The sequence below is a fragment of the Vitis vinifera genome, chromosome 1 (genome assembly GCF_030704535.1).
Source record: "Vitis vinifera cultivar Pinot Noir 40024 chromosome 1, ASM3070453v1".
In the NCBI taxonomy this organism is placed as follows: domain Eukaryota; kingdom Viridiplantae; phylum Streptophyta; class Magnoliopsida; order Vitales; family Vitaceae; genus Vitis; species Vitis vinifera.
Window position 1 is genome coordinate 5958799 of NC_081805.1, and position 16650 is coordinate 5975448.

General features: G+C 32.8%; 1 protein-coding gene across 3 annotated transcripts; it reads left to right on the forward strand.

Moving 5' to 3' along the window:
- Nucleotides 1–5418: 5418 nt before the first annotated feature.
- LOC100249205 (zinc finger protein 4) lies at nucleotides 5419–10042 on the forward strand. 3 transcript variants are annotated; one of them, XM_010650560.3, is made up of 2 exons: nucleotides 5419–6089; nucleotides 8900–10042. In XM_010650560.3, the coding sequence occupies exon 2, from the start codon at nucleotides 9012–9014 to the stop codon at nucleotides 9750–9752; it is 741 nt and encodes a 246-aa protein (XP_010648862.1). In that variant the 5' UTR covers nucleotides 5419–6089; nucleotides 8900–9011; the 3' UTR covers nucleotides 9753–10042. The 3 variants fall into 3 exon arrangements, with proteins under 3 accessions (XP_010648862.1, XP_059595231.1, XP_002285121.1); XM_059739248.1 differs by having other exon boundaries at nucleotides 5819–6093; XM_002285085.5 differs by lacking the exon at nucleotides 5419–6089 and adding an exon at nucleotides 6101–6457.
- Nucleotides 10043–16650: the final 6608 nt, after the last annotated feature.

Below are 16650 nucleotides of genomic sequence, written 5' to 3' on the forward strand. Positions count from 1 at the left end.
ATTTTCGTCCATATTTTAAATTATCAACCTTTTTATCTCAATATTAAAAATAAAACTTGTATATTTAATATTGCTGGTATATCGTATATCTTTTTCCTCCCTATTTTTTAATTTCATATATGGGTATATTTGTTGTTGAAATTACTAATATGGGCAGGGTTACTTACCAAAAGGGTACATGGTGAATGGATAAGAATGTAAAATTAAAAAGTGAAGATGTAATCATGGACAGTCCAAAGGGCCGGGGAGTTGTATGAAATTCTCTCATGATAGCACATGGGACTGAGCCCAATATTTTTTTTATTTTCTAAAGTTGGTAGAAATTTGTTCATTGGACTGACTTCATCCTCAAGGATCATTATTCTTGAAAGTCCCCGAATTGTTATAAAATGTACAAGCCTCAAATTTGAATGACATCTTATTTTAGTCAAAATGTTGGGGAAAGGTTAGGGGTGTTTTGGTCATTCTGAATTATATAAAAATAAAAATAATAATAATTGTAAGAAAAAGTCACCAACACGTCCAAAAGACCATTATATTTTTCGATTTAAAGACATGGAAAGAAGATTTACATGGCAAAATTCATATCAACAAGAAGTATGATGATAAGACTGGCCCAAGACAATATGGGGTGCACAATGATTTGCATCTTCACCAATAGAATTAATAATTTGATGTTATGTAACTATATTTATAATTTCATTTACATATTTCAACACTAATCCTGATTTGAAATTTGAAAGTTGATTTGGTCTAACCTTGGGTGAGAGCATCATCCCTTAAACACAAGCAACTAACGTCATAATTGCAAGTTGAAGAAGTATAGTGTCTTGTTTTTTGTCAATGTAATAGGACTTTCTTTTATATAGTACAAGCTTTCTCATAATATTAAATATCAACATTAAGTTTGTTTATTGATGATTACCGTTGTCTCCTAAGTTGGTTATATGGTTAGCTTGATTAAAACATTAAGACAAAAAAAAATATGAATGTTATATATTTAACATTTATAACTCATGATATATAATTTTACTTTGTCATTATCTTTGACTTGATTAGTATTATTCAACAAGTGTTCTGTTGTCCGTCAATATTCATATGCATTGTGATTCACAAGTTACATTAATCACTATTCAATTTACCGAAGGGAAGTCAATCTAAAGATCTAAGGTAGGTACACAAAAATCAACTAAAACCTGGAGTACATAAGTGTGATGTTATTTTGACTTTTAATTTGGTGTCTTAACCTTTTTTTAGTTCTGTCATACATTATCTCTTAATAAGGTAAATTGTAATCTTATCATATCCTTAACTATTAACACCAAGATATGTACAAAATTTATTATGGAATTCAAATACAAACATAATGGATGCTAAAGAGATCTCCCATTAAATATGATGCTTATTTGTAGAAAGTGAAGTCGAGTTTTGATACCTTCTAAATTAATTTTTCAAGTTGTTCTTATTTTAATATCTTCTTTACTATTTAGACAAAGATGGAATGTTGCCAAACATAAGCATCACTTCAATAGCAGGTTAGAATCCTCCTTTGATAGCCCTAAACATCTACAACCATCCCTACATCCATGTAATATCCCTTAGAAGATGGGGAATATCTCTTTCATATTCGATTCAACCTTCAATGATTTTGGATTTTTTTTTTCTTCCATAGATAAATGTTCTTGATGGTTGATGTGATTACTGAAAACACAGCCCATCCTCCAATGCCGTTACGCTTTCCCTGCCTAGTTTATCTCTTTGTTTTTGTGAATACAAAATGGGAATGGGCTTCTTCATTATCACTTCATGAAATGTTTTTTTTTGGGACCTAAAATAATGTTTGACTTTGATAAAATGGGATTTGCCTAATTTTATGAAGAGAGAAAAAAAAAAGGTATTGATGGGATTGGAAAAAGGGGGCAAATGTTGTCACCTCAACGTGGATTTGCAAAAAAGAAAAAGGGAGACAAGATATTGTTTTGTAGTGACATGCAGGGATGGCTTAATTAACGTATTATTTATAAAGTAAAAAGTATAATTTTAACTTTCATATGTTAAAAATGGAAAACCCATATCTCAAAAAAGTTTGAAAATGAGGAAGTGGAAGAGAAAACTCATTCCAACTCAGGTGAAATGGTCTTGTATTAGGTTAAACATAGAGAGGAGTTAATGAAGGGGGAGTGGTGGAAGAGCAGTTGATGTGAGTATGCAATTAAAAAGGGGTATCTTTTGATGGAATAAGGAGGAGATTGCATGGGGACCATGGCGGGGGGGTGTAGAGGGGCAGAGGGCAGGAGGGAGAAGAAGTGAGGGGGGAGGTTTGGTTTGTCCTCTAGCAAGGGGCTAAGGCTATCTATTTTCTGCCACTGAAAGTTTTAATGGGTGTCGGCCATGTGTTGCTAGTCAATCTATCCATCACTTTCCCAGCAAAAGTCTATGTTTCACTGTTCAATAAATGATCATCATGTCCTGCCATCCCCTCTCATATGGGCAGGTGGTTTTTTTTTCTCTGAAGGGGCAGTGCCACAGTGCCACAGTGGCACAGCTCCCTCAAAAGCTTTTGCATTTTCATTGCTCTGCTTCCCTGTGCCCCCACTGTTGTCCTTGCTTTTGGCCCCCCTTTCCTGGGGTTCCTACTTTTGGGCATGGCTGAACCATCAGATATTTCCCCTGCTCATTTCTCTGATTTAGCTTTTGTTGTGCCCTTAATGCTTAGGGTATGGGGCTTATGCAAAATTGCCCAAATGAACCCCACTTTGGGGGGCTTTCATTTGGGTAAAAGTTTCTCATATACCAAGCGCACACGCACCGGATTATTGATCAATGAGCAGATGACCAAAGTGGGCTGTGACCCTGTCACAAACTTGATGGACAGGTCAAACCAGTATTAACAAGTCTAGGCAGTGCCTAGCTAAACGGGTGGATTGAAAAATTGGTTTCAATTCTAGGGTGTCAAAAATTGAAAAATATATAAAATGAAAACGTATTGGAGAGCTAAAAGGAAAAATCTGGAAAATAGATATGAAATGATATTGGTCGGGCCATGAAGAAAGGTGAATGAGGCAGAGGGAATTTGTATCTCCCACAAGAAGACATAAGAAATGTCGTATTAGAAAAACAAGGCATATGGGATAACCGAGGCGGTGTTAAGAAAATAAACCCAAATCTACTAGAATCGCCCGGCCTCTTGAAATCTGAAATCATGCGAGCTTAGCGTGGCGCATGAGAAACGAGGTATTTTCAAAGCCCGTGACTTATTGTCCTGCTTCCAAATTCTTTGGTTTTTAGTTCAAATCTCCCAAGTCCCAAGTCTAAAACACAATCCCCATCGTATCTCCTGGTTTAATCATCCTATATCCTACAGGTCAACTCTACACCTAATTCTCTATTTTCCTCACGATCAAGTGGGTGATTAATTTTTCAAGATACTTTTGGGATCAAATCTATAATATCTCCCCTTCCTCAAAACAATACATGGAGAAAGCTAGACTTGGTATGAAAATGACACCCAGAGAGGAAGAGTGGAGTGGCCCCTGGGCCCCTGGAACATTGGGGACATTGTAGCCTTTCGGTTGCAAAAACTATAGAGTCTAAACAGCGCATCAAAATACAAACTGGCTGCCTCTAAGACTCCTATCTTCATTGTCAAGGGCCGCATCATCATCTCTTTGACCAAGTGGCCCTAAGATACGATACCCTTGGCTTTGTTTTAAAGGCTCTTGTATTCCCTTTTTCCTCATTTTTATTATTACTATACTGCAAAATATCATTCATTTTGTCGCTTGATAATCTTGTTGATACTTAATAGGATTATAACCAATTTTTTTGGCCACAAATTTTGCATTAGAAAAATAGAAATACCATCATGTTGTAAGCCGATATGGCATCTATACTGGCAACGACTGGCAACGACTGGACCAAAGTAGAAGCCCGATCCTTGATGTGACATTATGGGATAGTACCTTCATTCATCGCACGTATAAATGATGCATTCACATCATTATTATGAGTTCAGCTCAAACTTCTCTCTCTTATTTACATATTTAAATTATTTTATCCAGTCCACCCTCATCACTCACATGTCACCGCCCATTTGACATGAACCAATGAAGCCATATGGACTCCCAAACAAGCAAGCTAGTGTCCAAGCCTGGCCCAAGTTTATTAAACCCATTTTGCTAGTTGACAATCTGGCCTAGGCCTTATTGGCTCAATATTGGAAATCCTTTCTCTTTCAAGCATGAGGTTTTCATTCTTAAAACGGGCCAAACATTGGGTGGTCCATCACTCTGGGATTTGGGTTTTGTTCAGAAGACAGTGTGAAGAAGTGGTGTGATTTTAGTTTTTACACAGAATTACATATAAATATATAATATTATAGGCGGAAAATATACCTATGTAGGCATGCAGTGGTATAGGGAGAAGATATGATAACAAAATAAAGAAAGAAATAATATAATAGAAGATAAAGAGGCTACAAAAGCAAATAGGCATTGCAGCCACTAGGTTGTTAATAAATATAAGGGAAGATCGTGCAATAATATAAGAGAAGATCGTGCAAGAAAAGAAAGGTAAAAAAGCAGGGGAGATGGGTATTAAAATAAGAACAAGAAAGAAAGAAGAGGTGGAGGAAGAGGAAGTGGGCATTCGAGAATGTGATTGGGTGTGTGGGAAGAGGCATAATTATATGCACTGCCTAGTCAGACTGAGACTGAGTGGTGTAGCCTCGAGAAAGAAAAAGGGGTTTTGATTGAGGCATGGAGGGTTTGGGAGGGGACCATCTCATTTCATGTCTCGCTGCTCGAAACGTGTCCACTGCCTTACACCAGTATGGGAGGCTCCTCCTCCTCTCCTCTGCCACTTGCCACCTGCCACTGCCTCAACTTTCCAATACGTGCATGTCATGCTCTTTCCTCCCATTAAAATTAAAATCTATGACATACAAGAATTTTTTGTCACACTTCTTATGGGAATATGACTTTTGTACTGTTTATGTGGCTCATATGTGATATATCATATATGTTAATAAAGCTAGTTCATAAAGTACATTTGTCATGTCAAAAAATTGAGGACATCTTGATACTTACAAGATATGAATCTAAAAAGTGGGAAATGAGTGAAGATAGTGGGGAGTGCAATGGTTTAATTAAAATCTAAGTGGGTGGTAGGGCAGGAACAAACACTAGTGGTGGGCGGAGCAAGGGCTAATCATGGGGACCCAGTTGGGGAAATTGGGTTTGGGTCCTTTGGGAATGGCCGAGGAAGCTTCCTGATGTTACTAGAGATATCCATGAATTCACGCTTTGGAAATATACTTGGCTATATTATATGTACGAAAAGAGGGTTTTTGGGTGGATTTCCTGTTTGTTTAGATATTTGGTATAAATTTGTATGGGGCTACTTAAAAAAAAAGAAAAAGAATGAGGTTGGAGCAGCATATAGTTGTGGCATAGAGAAGATGAGGACGTGGTAAACGAAGAAGAGATGAGGGTTTTGGAGAATTTGCAGAAGGATTTTGTAGAATAGAATGGAAGTGTTGAAGTAGGTTATATAAATAAAACTGCATGCGACGTGACATATGCCAAACCCACATTAAAGGTGATGCGTTTTCAAACATGTGATAATAATCGAGTTGAACTAGAGAATTGAACAAAAACCCCGTAAGCCAATAAGCTTGGGTTTGGAGAAGGCAACAAATTTGAATAAAATTAATTGGGCTCGAGCACCGTACCGGGGAAGATTCTAGGGGAAAACGGTGAAAATTGGTGGGGCCAGAGGTGTTGAGAGTGCCATGGGTGGGGTGTGGTCCAGGGGGGGGATGTCGCCAGCGGCCACTGGCATCAATCAGGCCATTATTATGCAGAGTGAAGACGACTAATGATATGGCTGTCCCATTACAGGAGTAAAAAGGATGAATCAGTATAAGGCTACATACAGTGCTGATGTGCATGTTCATGTCATTGCGTTAGTGGGAGAGATGGGGGGAGTTATGGGGATCCATCTGAAAAGAATCTGACCATACTTCTAAAGTGGGAGGAGAACCAGGAAGAGACACTACACTTGACTCTTTGAGTTGGTGGGGACTTGCAGTAAGTACTATCCGCTTCTCTGTCTCTTTGTAGGCTGTTTTTTCTTTCTTTCTTTTTTGGAGGGGTTATTGTTTTTTTTTTCTTCTCTTTTTTCTTTTTAAATTTTCTCCGGTTGTTGGATTTGAAGGGCCCAAAATTCAACAAACAGTGGTTAGTGTATTATCTGCTTTCTCTCTGACTTCTCTGACTTCCCACCATCATCACTCTTCGGCTCCTGCTTCTCCATAATTGAACCTCCCTCTTCATAATCTAGTCCCCATGTATATTTCCATTTTATATCCTCTGGCCTCTCTCCATTTGTGGAAAAAAAACTAGGAAACCCAAAGCAATATTGCTGAAGAATAGGTCTGCACTCTGAGGAATACTAGGTATGTACTCTTGGCAGCTGTCGCATCAGCTATGGATTTGACTGTGATGATGAATTTTGATGCTTTTGTTGAGATTTCTGAACTGGTTCTTGATCTGGATTTTTTAATAGTGGATTTTGGGTCTTTTTTTTAACTGATATGTGTTGAAGATACAGATATGGTGAATGGGTTTTGAGCTTGGTTTTATTTTATGCTCCTTGAAGTGTTGCTAAGGTTTTAGTGATTTGGTCTTCTGTTCTGGTTCTGATTTATCCTTTATGTACATATCTTGAATTATCAAATTTAGGGTTTCTGTAAGGCTTTGTTTTAGATTCTTCTTCTTGTTTTGGTTGAGGATTGAAGTTGTTCATGTGTGGTGAAATGGGGAGTTAATAAAAATGTGACTGTATGACTGGAGAATCTTAGATTTGGGGGTAGACTAATTGATGAATGAAATTAAAACTTAGAATTATTTTATTTCTTGTCTCTGTCTCTTGAGCCATATCTGGAAATCATATCCCCCATCCAAAGGGGGAAAAGGATAAATCTGAAAGCCTCCAAATACAGAATGAAAAAGGTTGCTTCCTGAAATTTCATTAGGTTTTGCTATTAAAAATTTAAAATTCATATTTTATCTTCACTTTTGGATAGTGGTTCAAAATCTCTTGATGGAAGCTCCTTGCAATGGAACTTTAGCCTAAGCTGGTTATGAGGAAGAAATCACCAGTTTGTTTGGTCGCCTGCAGATACTCGGTCTCACGTGCCCATGGTCTGATTGATTGTCATTGATCATCTTAAGCCAGCAAATATAATATTGTCAGTACTTGTGTAAAATCCTCTTTGACATAGAAATGCGTATGTAGGGTGATCGACCTTACTAGGTCAGTTTTCTATTCCTGCATTATTAGATCTAGTTAAAACATTACCCACACAAAATAAGCCAATTCAAGCATCTTTTAAGATGGGTGCTCTTTCTTTGGTGGTACTGACCAGAATACTTACTTGAATAAATTGACCGTGCTCATTTTTTTTTAAAAAAAAAGTGGACCGGCCTCGTAAGACCCAGATTGCGCTGGAAATCATTTTTGTTCCATTATTTTCTTGAAAAGAAAGGATGGCCCCTTAAATATTAAATTTGAAAACCCAATCTTTGGTGTCTTCATCAAATCCCGATCAGCACCTTGAATGTCTCAGACAGTCTAAGCCAACAAGGAAATGCATTGATTGATATGAATTGAATTGCTCATGCACATGGAGTTTGTGGTTCTTCCATGGCCATGTTAAGAAATGCCAGACAATTAAATGATGGTTGCATGCAGATGAGTTAGTTAATTTTGTTTCTCAGGTGGCTGACTCTGATTTTCCTAGTATTGGGCAAGTTTCTATGTATATGTTGTGTGATGGACATAAAGAAGTAATAGATTAATATAACAGGAGCGATCCAGACCATGTTAATCTGTTCAGGAAATGGCAGCAATGTATTATAACAAGGCTGAACTTCTGTCTTGGTTGTAGATTTCAGATTTGTAATTTGGTGTTCCCCTGCACCTTCACCTTTGTCTGTCACTACTCTTGCCTAGTGATAATTTATGTTTAGAAGAAGAAATGTGTGAATTGTTTTGTGATTGGAGAATTAAGCTCACAGTCACTAGTTCTGTACAGATCCCTAAAAACTGAAGCAGTTGTATCTGGAAAATCTTTAACCCTGGTTTTTTTATCTCAGAAATCTAGTTTTCCATGATTGAGAAAGGAACAGAGTTATGACTGCATTGAGTTTAACTAAGTCCTAATTCTATATCTTGATTATTTTTCTGTGTTCTACCAGCAAGTAATTTTGGATGGACATTCCTGTCATAGGTTAATCTTTTGGACTATCGTTACATGCACATTTAGCGAGATATACTAGGTTTGTGCAAGGAGGGAGTAGCATGACAAGGTGCTTATCATAGCAGTCAGTTTTAGTTTACAATACGAGTGACTGGCTAATTGTTTTCCTTCAGTGACCCTCATGATAAATAGCATATTCCGCTCTTCTGTTGAAGCTTGCAAAAGGATGTCATTTGGCACCTTGTTGCGTGAGAGTATTCTGTAAGACAGATAATGAGTTTGTGTTTGTGTATACAAAGGAAGATGAAAACATATGGATGGTTTTGTTATTTTGAGTCAAGAAGTATTGGCGATGCTACTAACACCAATCATTAGGCATCATTGCATAATATATTATCAGATAACGAGGAAGCAGATAAGTTAAGTTTTCCATGATTAAAATGTGTAGCATGTATACAAATCAAGTGCCACACACAACACTGGTTCTAACCCTTTTCATATTATCTATGGAGGTACCTTGCTTTTTTCCTCTGTCAAGTGGGGTGCCTCAACTGTTCTTAGATCCTATCATGTAAGTTTTTGACATCTAGGCATTTATGTCCAAGTAATTAAATCCTTATTCCTTTAAACATGCAGGTTGAAAGCTAGCTAACCACCGGTTAACAGCTGCCCCAATTATACTAGGCGTTTGGTGGCTGCTTGAGATCAAGGAAACAACCTCATCACTACTCTACTACTCTACTGAAACATGGAGCCACCAAACTATAATGTTGAATCCGAAGATGAATCTGAAGTCAGTAGCCAAGTAGCGTCCAATGTATCCATCCAAGAGACTTCCTCTGATCCCTCCAAGGACAGCACTACGACATCATCTTGCCTCACAAATCTTATAAAGCTTCAGCCAGACCAAGGGTCTGTTTCTCTAGACTTAACACTATGTTTCAACCCCAACGACACCAAGTTGAAGGGCATGGGTGAGAGTAGCAGTGATGCAGTGGCTCAGGCTCCAGTGGCAACGGCCCCAAAGGTTTTCTCTTGCAATTATTGCCGGCGCAAGTTCTTCAGCTCACAGGCATTGGGTGGCCACCAGAATGCACATAAGAGAGAAAGGACACTGGCAAAACGGGCCATGCGGATGGGAATGTTCGCAGATAGATACACTAGTTTATCATCTCTGCCCCTTCACGGTTCTGCATTCCGGTCCCTTGGGATTGAAGCTCATTCCTCACTGCACCAAAGAATGGTACCGCTGGAAAGGCCTGATACAAGGGGCGGAGCAAGGTTTGAGCAAGGCTATTACGGGCTGCCAGTGTTCATAGAAGATGAAGAAGCAGAGCTGTTTTGGCCTGGGAGTTTTAGGCAGATCGGTGAAAGAGTTGGAGGCAGTGCAATTCCTGAATTGGCTCAAGGTCCCAATATAAATTTTGTACCAATGGCTCCCCCACCAACCACAGATTCGTCTTCACCTGATCTCACTTTAAAACTATAAGATTCTTTCCCCCCTTTTTTCCTTCATTTCCTCTGGACTCATTACTCCTCACAGGGTTCACTTTGTACAGCGAGATATGCTCGAGGCATGGCGGCTACCCTCGGATTTTCCTCTCTCTTTTGTTTCTTTAACTTGTTTTCTTTTCCAATGATGTGCTGCGGTTGAGCTAGTAAGTTGTATGAGAAGTATCTAAGGATGAATTTTATTGCCAGAACTTACCATAGTATTGATTACTTACAGAGTGACTTGGGTAGGAAGACTTGGTTCTGCACTTCGTTCTCTTCCACATATATCCTTGGTTTATGGTTTTCCTTTTCTCCCCTGCGTGTATTATATACTTGCTAGAGATCAAAAGGCCTCCTAAATATGGCCACAAGTCTATAACAGGTGGAGGGTTGTGAATGTTCTGATGCAGTTGCTAGCATTAATACTTGGAACTTGGAAGTTAAGATCGTAATACCATCCATATGAATAAGTTTTCCAAGGTTTAGGCCTATTTGGGAATTAGTTTTTAAAACACTTTTCTGTTCTCCAAAATAAAAAACATAGAAAACATATTTAACTATTAAAAACTATTTTTTGTTTCTTGTTTTTTGTTTTTAAGAATAAAAAATAATATATTTTTATAAAACATCTTTTAATTATTTTTTTGTTATTTTTATTTGTTTTTTGAGAATTATCTTAAGAAATAATTTTATAAATATATAGAATGATTAAAAATAAAACACTAGATATAAAAATTATTTTTAAAAATATTAAAAACAAGTTTAAAATATTTTAGATTTCTAAATATACTTTTGTTTTATAAAATCAAATAACTGTTTTCAAAAATTAGTTTTTAAAAGCTATTTTTCATAATTGTTTTAAAAAATATTTACCAAATATGCCCACAATATCTTTTTTGAACCCACTTATGGCCGTAAATAATATATTTGTTTTTATTAATCCTTAATTAATTTAAGTATTACATTTGTTTTTTTATGTACTAAAAACATCTAACAAAATTTGTTTATCTATTACAAAAACATTAGTTTAAAAATATTAATTTCATAATGCTTTGTTAGTAACAAAAGCTCAAAAAATTATTTCATAAAGAGACAATATTTCTCTACAAGAGGGTATTTGGTGCAGTGGATGGTAATGGCAAAAGGATTTGTTCAACTTCTGTTTTCTATTTTTAAAATTATAAAATAGTAATTATTTTTCTACAAGAATAAAGACTCTTAAAGGCTTACAATAAAAAAGAAAAAGAAAAAGAAAAAAAGAGACAATTTTTAAAATTATTTTAAAAAATTAAGATATGAAAAAAAAAATTATTACCTCTAAGTTTGAAATTTATGAAAATGATTTCAAAAAATATAAGACAATTTTATGATGACCATCAACCAGGAGTAAGGAATTGCTAATAAATATTGAAGGGTCAAACTATTTATTTGGTTGCACTATCGATTGTTTGGTAGCTCAGCAGTTGAGGATACCCTCAGTCGGTACCACAAGACTAATTGTCAAACGACTCCCTTGACCAGTCGATCAACAGCTGCCTTCAACATTGTGGCATTGACTAGGTTGGATTCCTTTTAAATTTTGATAATCACTTAAACTTTGATGGTATTGATAGGGGGTTAATTTTTGCTTTATCTATTTTTATTTTTTAAAAAAATTACAACAATTTAAGAGGAAATTGGAAGAGATTTTTTATTAAAATAATTTTAAAAGTTGGGTAACTTTGAATATTTCTATATCATTATAACTTAGCATTTCAAACTTGCATACATAATAACTCAAAAATAATTTTTAAACTTAAATTCCTTTTTGATGCATGATTTTGTCCTTCAAATGATTTGTAAATTTTAAAACATATTGAAGCAGTATTTAAGCACGTCATTAAGAGCATGTTTGATCGTAATTTTAAGAAATATTTATGATTTTACTAATACTTGAAAATATTTATCTTTTAGATATTAGAAATGTTAAAAATATTTCCTAAAATCATTAATAAATGTATAATAAATATCTCTTATTTATATTATAATAAATAATTGAAAAATATGACGGAAAGAAAATAGAAAGAAAAAAAAAATTAAATCAATAAATTGTTTCATGTTTAAACTTATTTTACTTATTTTTTCTCTTTTATATAAAAATTAAATAATTTAAAATATATGAATTTTTAACTAATTTTAATTATATTTTTATTTTATTTAATTTTTTTTAGATTGAAACTAAACATGATAAAATAATTTTTAAAATATTTTTTTTCTTTTTTTAATGCTTTTCAGAAACCTAATATAACATTAGGGTCATGTTTAATTTTGGAAAAAATTTAATTAATTTTAATTATATTAAATTTTTTTAATATTTTTTTATAGTAAAATCAAATATGAGAAAATCATTTTCTTTCCTCTTTATAGTATTTTTGGTAAACATTAAAATAAAAAAATGTGTAGAAAATTTCTTTTAAACCTAAGTACAGAAAAATAAGGTCTTAATAAAGTAATGAATGTTAATTTTTTTTTTCATTATAAATAGGTCTGGCCTAGGAGGCGGCTTAATACATTGAGTACGTTTCTTTGAAGTTTTGGCTGAATAATTTAGAAAGTGGGAACGGGGGGTGTCATTGTAATTTTCAGATGAGAGAGGGGTAGTTACAAAACAATGTTTCCCATCAAGGTACGGAATCGCGGATGAGCCGAGAGTCCGAGACAAGCCGCGTTGACCCTTTTTACCGTCATATAACATGTGCTATTTTAGGGTGATTGCAACGCGTCTGGTACACTCCACAAGAAAAGGCTTAAAATATTATTTAAAATAATAATAATGATAACGATAATAATAATAATGATTTTCTTTGAAAGTATATATGATATTGATGTTTATTATTATGTATCTCAGGCGAACAAAATAATCAAAATTCTAGTTTTCCAATGCTAATAATTGGAACTTTTTTCAATCATTATTGAAATCGTATGGTTTCGATCTATATGTCATGCATCCTTAAAATTCTTTCTTGAATGAATATGGTAGTAGAAATTTATATTAATAGCATATAAATATTTTCATCTCGATTATTGTGATATTTTATATTGGATAACGAAGAAAATTATTATGACTATTTATGTTTAAATTCCTATTAATATTGTAAATATATTTTAAAGTTATTAGAATTCGTTTTAGGTTCAAAGTAAATAATATTTACACACAAAACCAATTCTCGATCCATGTGAAAGTTTATTTGACTTTGTAAAAAATATATGTCATTTGATTCTATAATATCATAGAACACAAAAAAGATGTTGTGGTTCAGTGAAAGAACTGAAATTATATATGTATGAACTCATTTTAAGGTTATAAATACGGTTTTAAGTCATGAGGAGAACTTTGGGTATAAGATGGAAAATATATAAGAGTCGAGTGCATGTGATTCAAATTAAAGAATTAATGTTTAATGAATGAAATTAAAACTGTTTTTTAGTCCTTTCAAGTTACATCAATTGTTGTTTGTTTCTACCAATACACCCCACAATGCCGTTATTTTGAATGCAAAGACCAAGTCTCCTCTTTTTTAAAAAAAAAATCATGTGGTAGGTTTGTCTCATTTTCTTGTCCTTGAAGTTGCCTTCGCAGCCCCAACCCATACTATACTGACAGCATGACCACATGGGGATTCAAAACTAAGATAGTTTTATAAAAGCAATTTAACAAAATATCCATAATTTAGCAGAAAATCCAAGATATTAATGTTTTTTAAAGTTATGAATTCTTTCAACAAAATTAATAGACATATAAACTCTTATTGAGTTTTTTTTTTTTTTTATTTAATTTATTGAAAGTTCAACCAAACAATATCTTGGGACTTGTTTAATAACGGTTTTTAAAAATAATTTTTTGTTATCTAAAACAAAAAATTGAGAAAACATGTTTGATAATAAAAAACTATTTTTTATTTCAGATAAATTTTTTGGTTGTTTTATATTATTTTCACTTATTTTTTTAAGAATTATTTAAAAATAATAATTATATAAATATGTAGAATTATTAAAAATAAAAAATTAGATATAAAAATTATTTTTAAAGCATGTCGTTGATACCTCAATATATGTATTGAATATAGCCACGATATAAAAAGTCATGAGAAACAAAGTAACAAAATAATGCATATTATCGTTAGTGTTATTAACCTGTAGTCTACAACGTTGTCATATCACAAAAAATATATATATATTATAAGCAAATTCGTGTTGAATCCATCAAGATTAAGATGGTCTGACCAAGTCCATGGGTTCGGCCGACCCCCCTAGGGTGGACCAAGCACACCAAAGGACCGAAGTCCCTGGTCTCCCTCATCTTCATCTTCATCATCATTACAAAACAATTAACAAATGGCATCACATAGGCATCCTCAAAAACCATATGTTTCCACTAAAATTCAACTGTGTGGTTTGAATTTTTGTGTGGCTTGCCGTTGGTGTATAGCCCATGGTGTGGCCTTATGGCATGATTACATGAGGGACGATAAAGACATTTTATAAAGGAAATTTGTTGACAGATGTGCCACAAGGAAAGTCGTCAGCATGCATTTAGTAGGAAGTTGATTGATTCACATGACCATCCTTTGGTCATCTAGAAACTGAGTTCTTGACTCTTTTGGTCTTTCCTTTTCATTAATGGTTTTGGTGGGAATGCAAAGATTCCACCCTTTTTATAAGGAAATTTGGAATGGGTTTTGAAAATGCAGTCCAACTCTTGTCAATTTACAAGAAATGAAAAGTTGGTTTCTTGTATGTTCTAAAAAGAGTTTTTTTGTTTTTGAAATCAGAAAAGTGTTTTTATAAATTTTTACATATTGTTCTTTAAAAATACTTTTTCAAAATAAAGTGAAATAAAAAATAGTTTTTAGACAATAAATAAAAATTGTTTTCATGGATTTTTAAAAATAAAATAAAAAAAAATAAATAAAACAAATAAAATTAAATATAATATCGTTTTTTTTATATCTTCTCACGATTTAATATTGGTATCAAAAAATTTAAAACATGATATTTCTTTGAATTACTAATATTTTTCTAAACCTCTTTTTGTTTTTTATTTTTAGAAATTATTTTTAAAAACAATTTATTAAACACTTTTATTTTTATAAAATACTATGAAACTATTTTTTTTGGTCTTTAGTTTAAAAATAGCTTTAAAAATATATATTTTTTTTTAAATGATAAAATGAGTCCAAAAGTTTTAAATTAGTTAATTAATTTTGTTGGTGATGGAGAAAATGGTAAAACTATATATAATATTAAAGAATCTTTGAAAAATTTGTACATGAAACGGGAAAAAGGAGCTTCAAATTTTGAAGGTCAATGATTTGTATTAGGGAAGAATGACTTTTCCTATGTCCCCCTACCCCTTTATCACCAAACAATCCTTTAAAAACTTTATCTTTTATTTAACTTTACCTCTCATTGGATCTCAGGAGAATGATCAACTTTACCCTTTGGAGGCCAATTTTACAATTTAGGTCTGCCCAAATTTAGTATTATTCTTATAAATACTTAGGTCCCAACTTGGGTTTGGATTAAATTGAAACTTAGATTATTCTTGAATTATTAAATTATATAAATTCATTAAATTGATTTATTAAAATTATTTTTAAATTATGATATTAAGTTATTTTATAAAATATATTTAATAATTTAAATTAAATTATTAATTTATTTTATTAAATACCCTCCTAATTAGATTGGTACAAATCCTCAAGTTTGGTTGTTCCAATGTCCACCTTTAAAGCCACTAATTTTGGCATAAATCCACAAGCTTCTTAGGCTAAAAAAAAGTCTTCTATTCAAGGAGTATAAACACCCCAAATAGCTTGATAGAGATCAATAGGAGATACTGCCCCTTTTGTGCCAAGTTGCCTACTTCTAAGCTTCTTAAATTCAAACTTAACATCTTTAAGGTGGGGAAACTCCAAGTGCTATTTAAAATGATTTTGGGATAAGAAATATGTTTAAAACATTTGTATCATGAGATAGAGTAATTGATCTTGTTCGTCTGCCTCTTAAATACTTAGATTTAAATTTAGGTGTTATTTGTCTTTTTTATTTTTATTTATTTATTTTTACTTAATTCTAAATATAAGTTTAAATAAAATATTGAATTGTTTTTTTTTTAATATTTTATTTTTATTATCTTAATCCGTAGAGGAAAAAGATTATAATTGTTATATAAGTATGAGTCCCTTTTAAACATTTAAACCCGTTTTAAAGTTGTAAATGTTTCATTGGACTTAGAGCAGACAATATTTACACAATTGAATGCAAGTTGTTATAAATGGTATGAGAACTGATCTCCAAAGTTTGGTATAGAAGGTTTGTTTGTTGCACAATCTCCTAGAACATAATAAGTACGTTGTGTTTACATGGAAAGACGTTTGTAATATCCCACATTGAATAGAAGAAAAAGTTTGACTATATATATGTATGAACTTCTTTTAATCTTATATATATGTTTTAAAGTTGTAAAAACTCATTTAAGTCCATAATGGACAATATCAATATGATTAAATGCAGATTTTTATAAAAAAAACTAAAGAAAAATCATGTTACTTTTGACATTAAAAAAAAATCAAATATTTTGTATTTAAGAAAAATAAATTTATGAAATTTGAAAGTAATTTACTTCCAACAAAAAGTAAAAAAAAAAAAAAGGAAATTATCTTATACTTTATTTGAAAACTATTTTTGAGATTCGAAAAAACCTTTTGGTAATATTTTATGGCAGAAAACAGTTTCTTGAAAACTTGTTTTTAAACATGTTTTAATTGTTTTAATTTATTTTTATTTTATTTTTAAGGGGTATTTAAAAAAAATAAAAATGGAGCATTACATGCCAAAACTGCTTTTAAAAA

What these genes read in the sequence shown, in the direction of transcription:
- LOC100249205 (XM_010650560.3), top strand. Translation starts at nt 9,012, where the DNA reads ATGGAGCCACCAAACTATAATGTTGAATCCGAAGATGAATCTGAAGTC.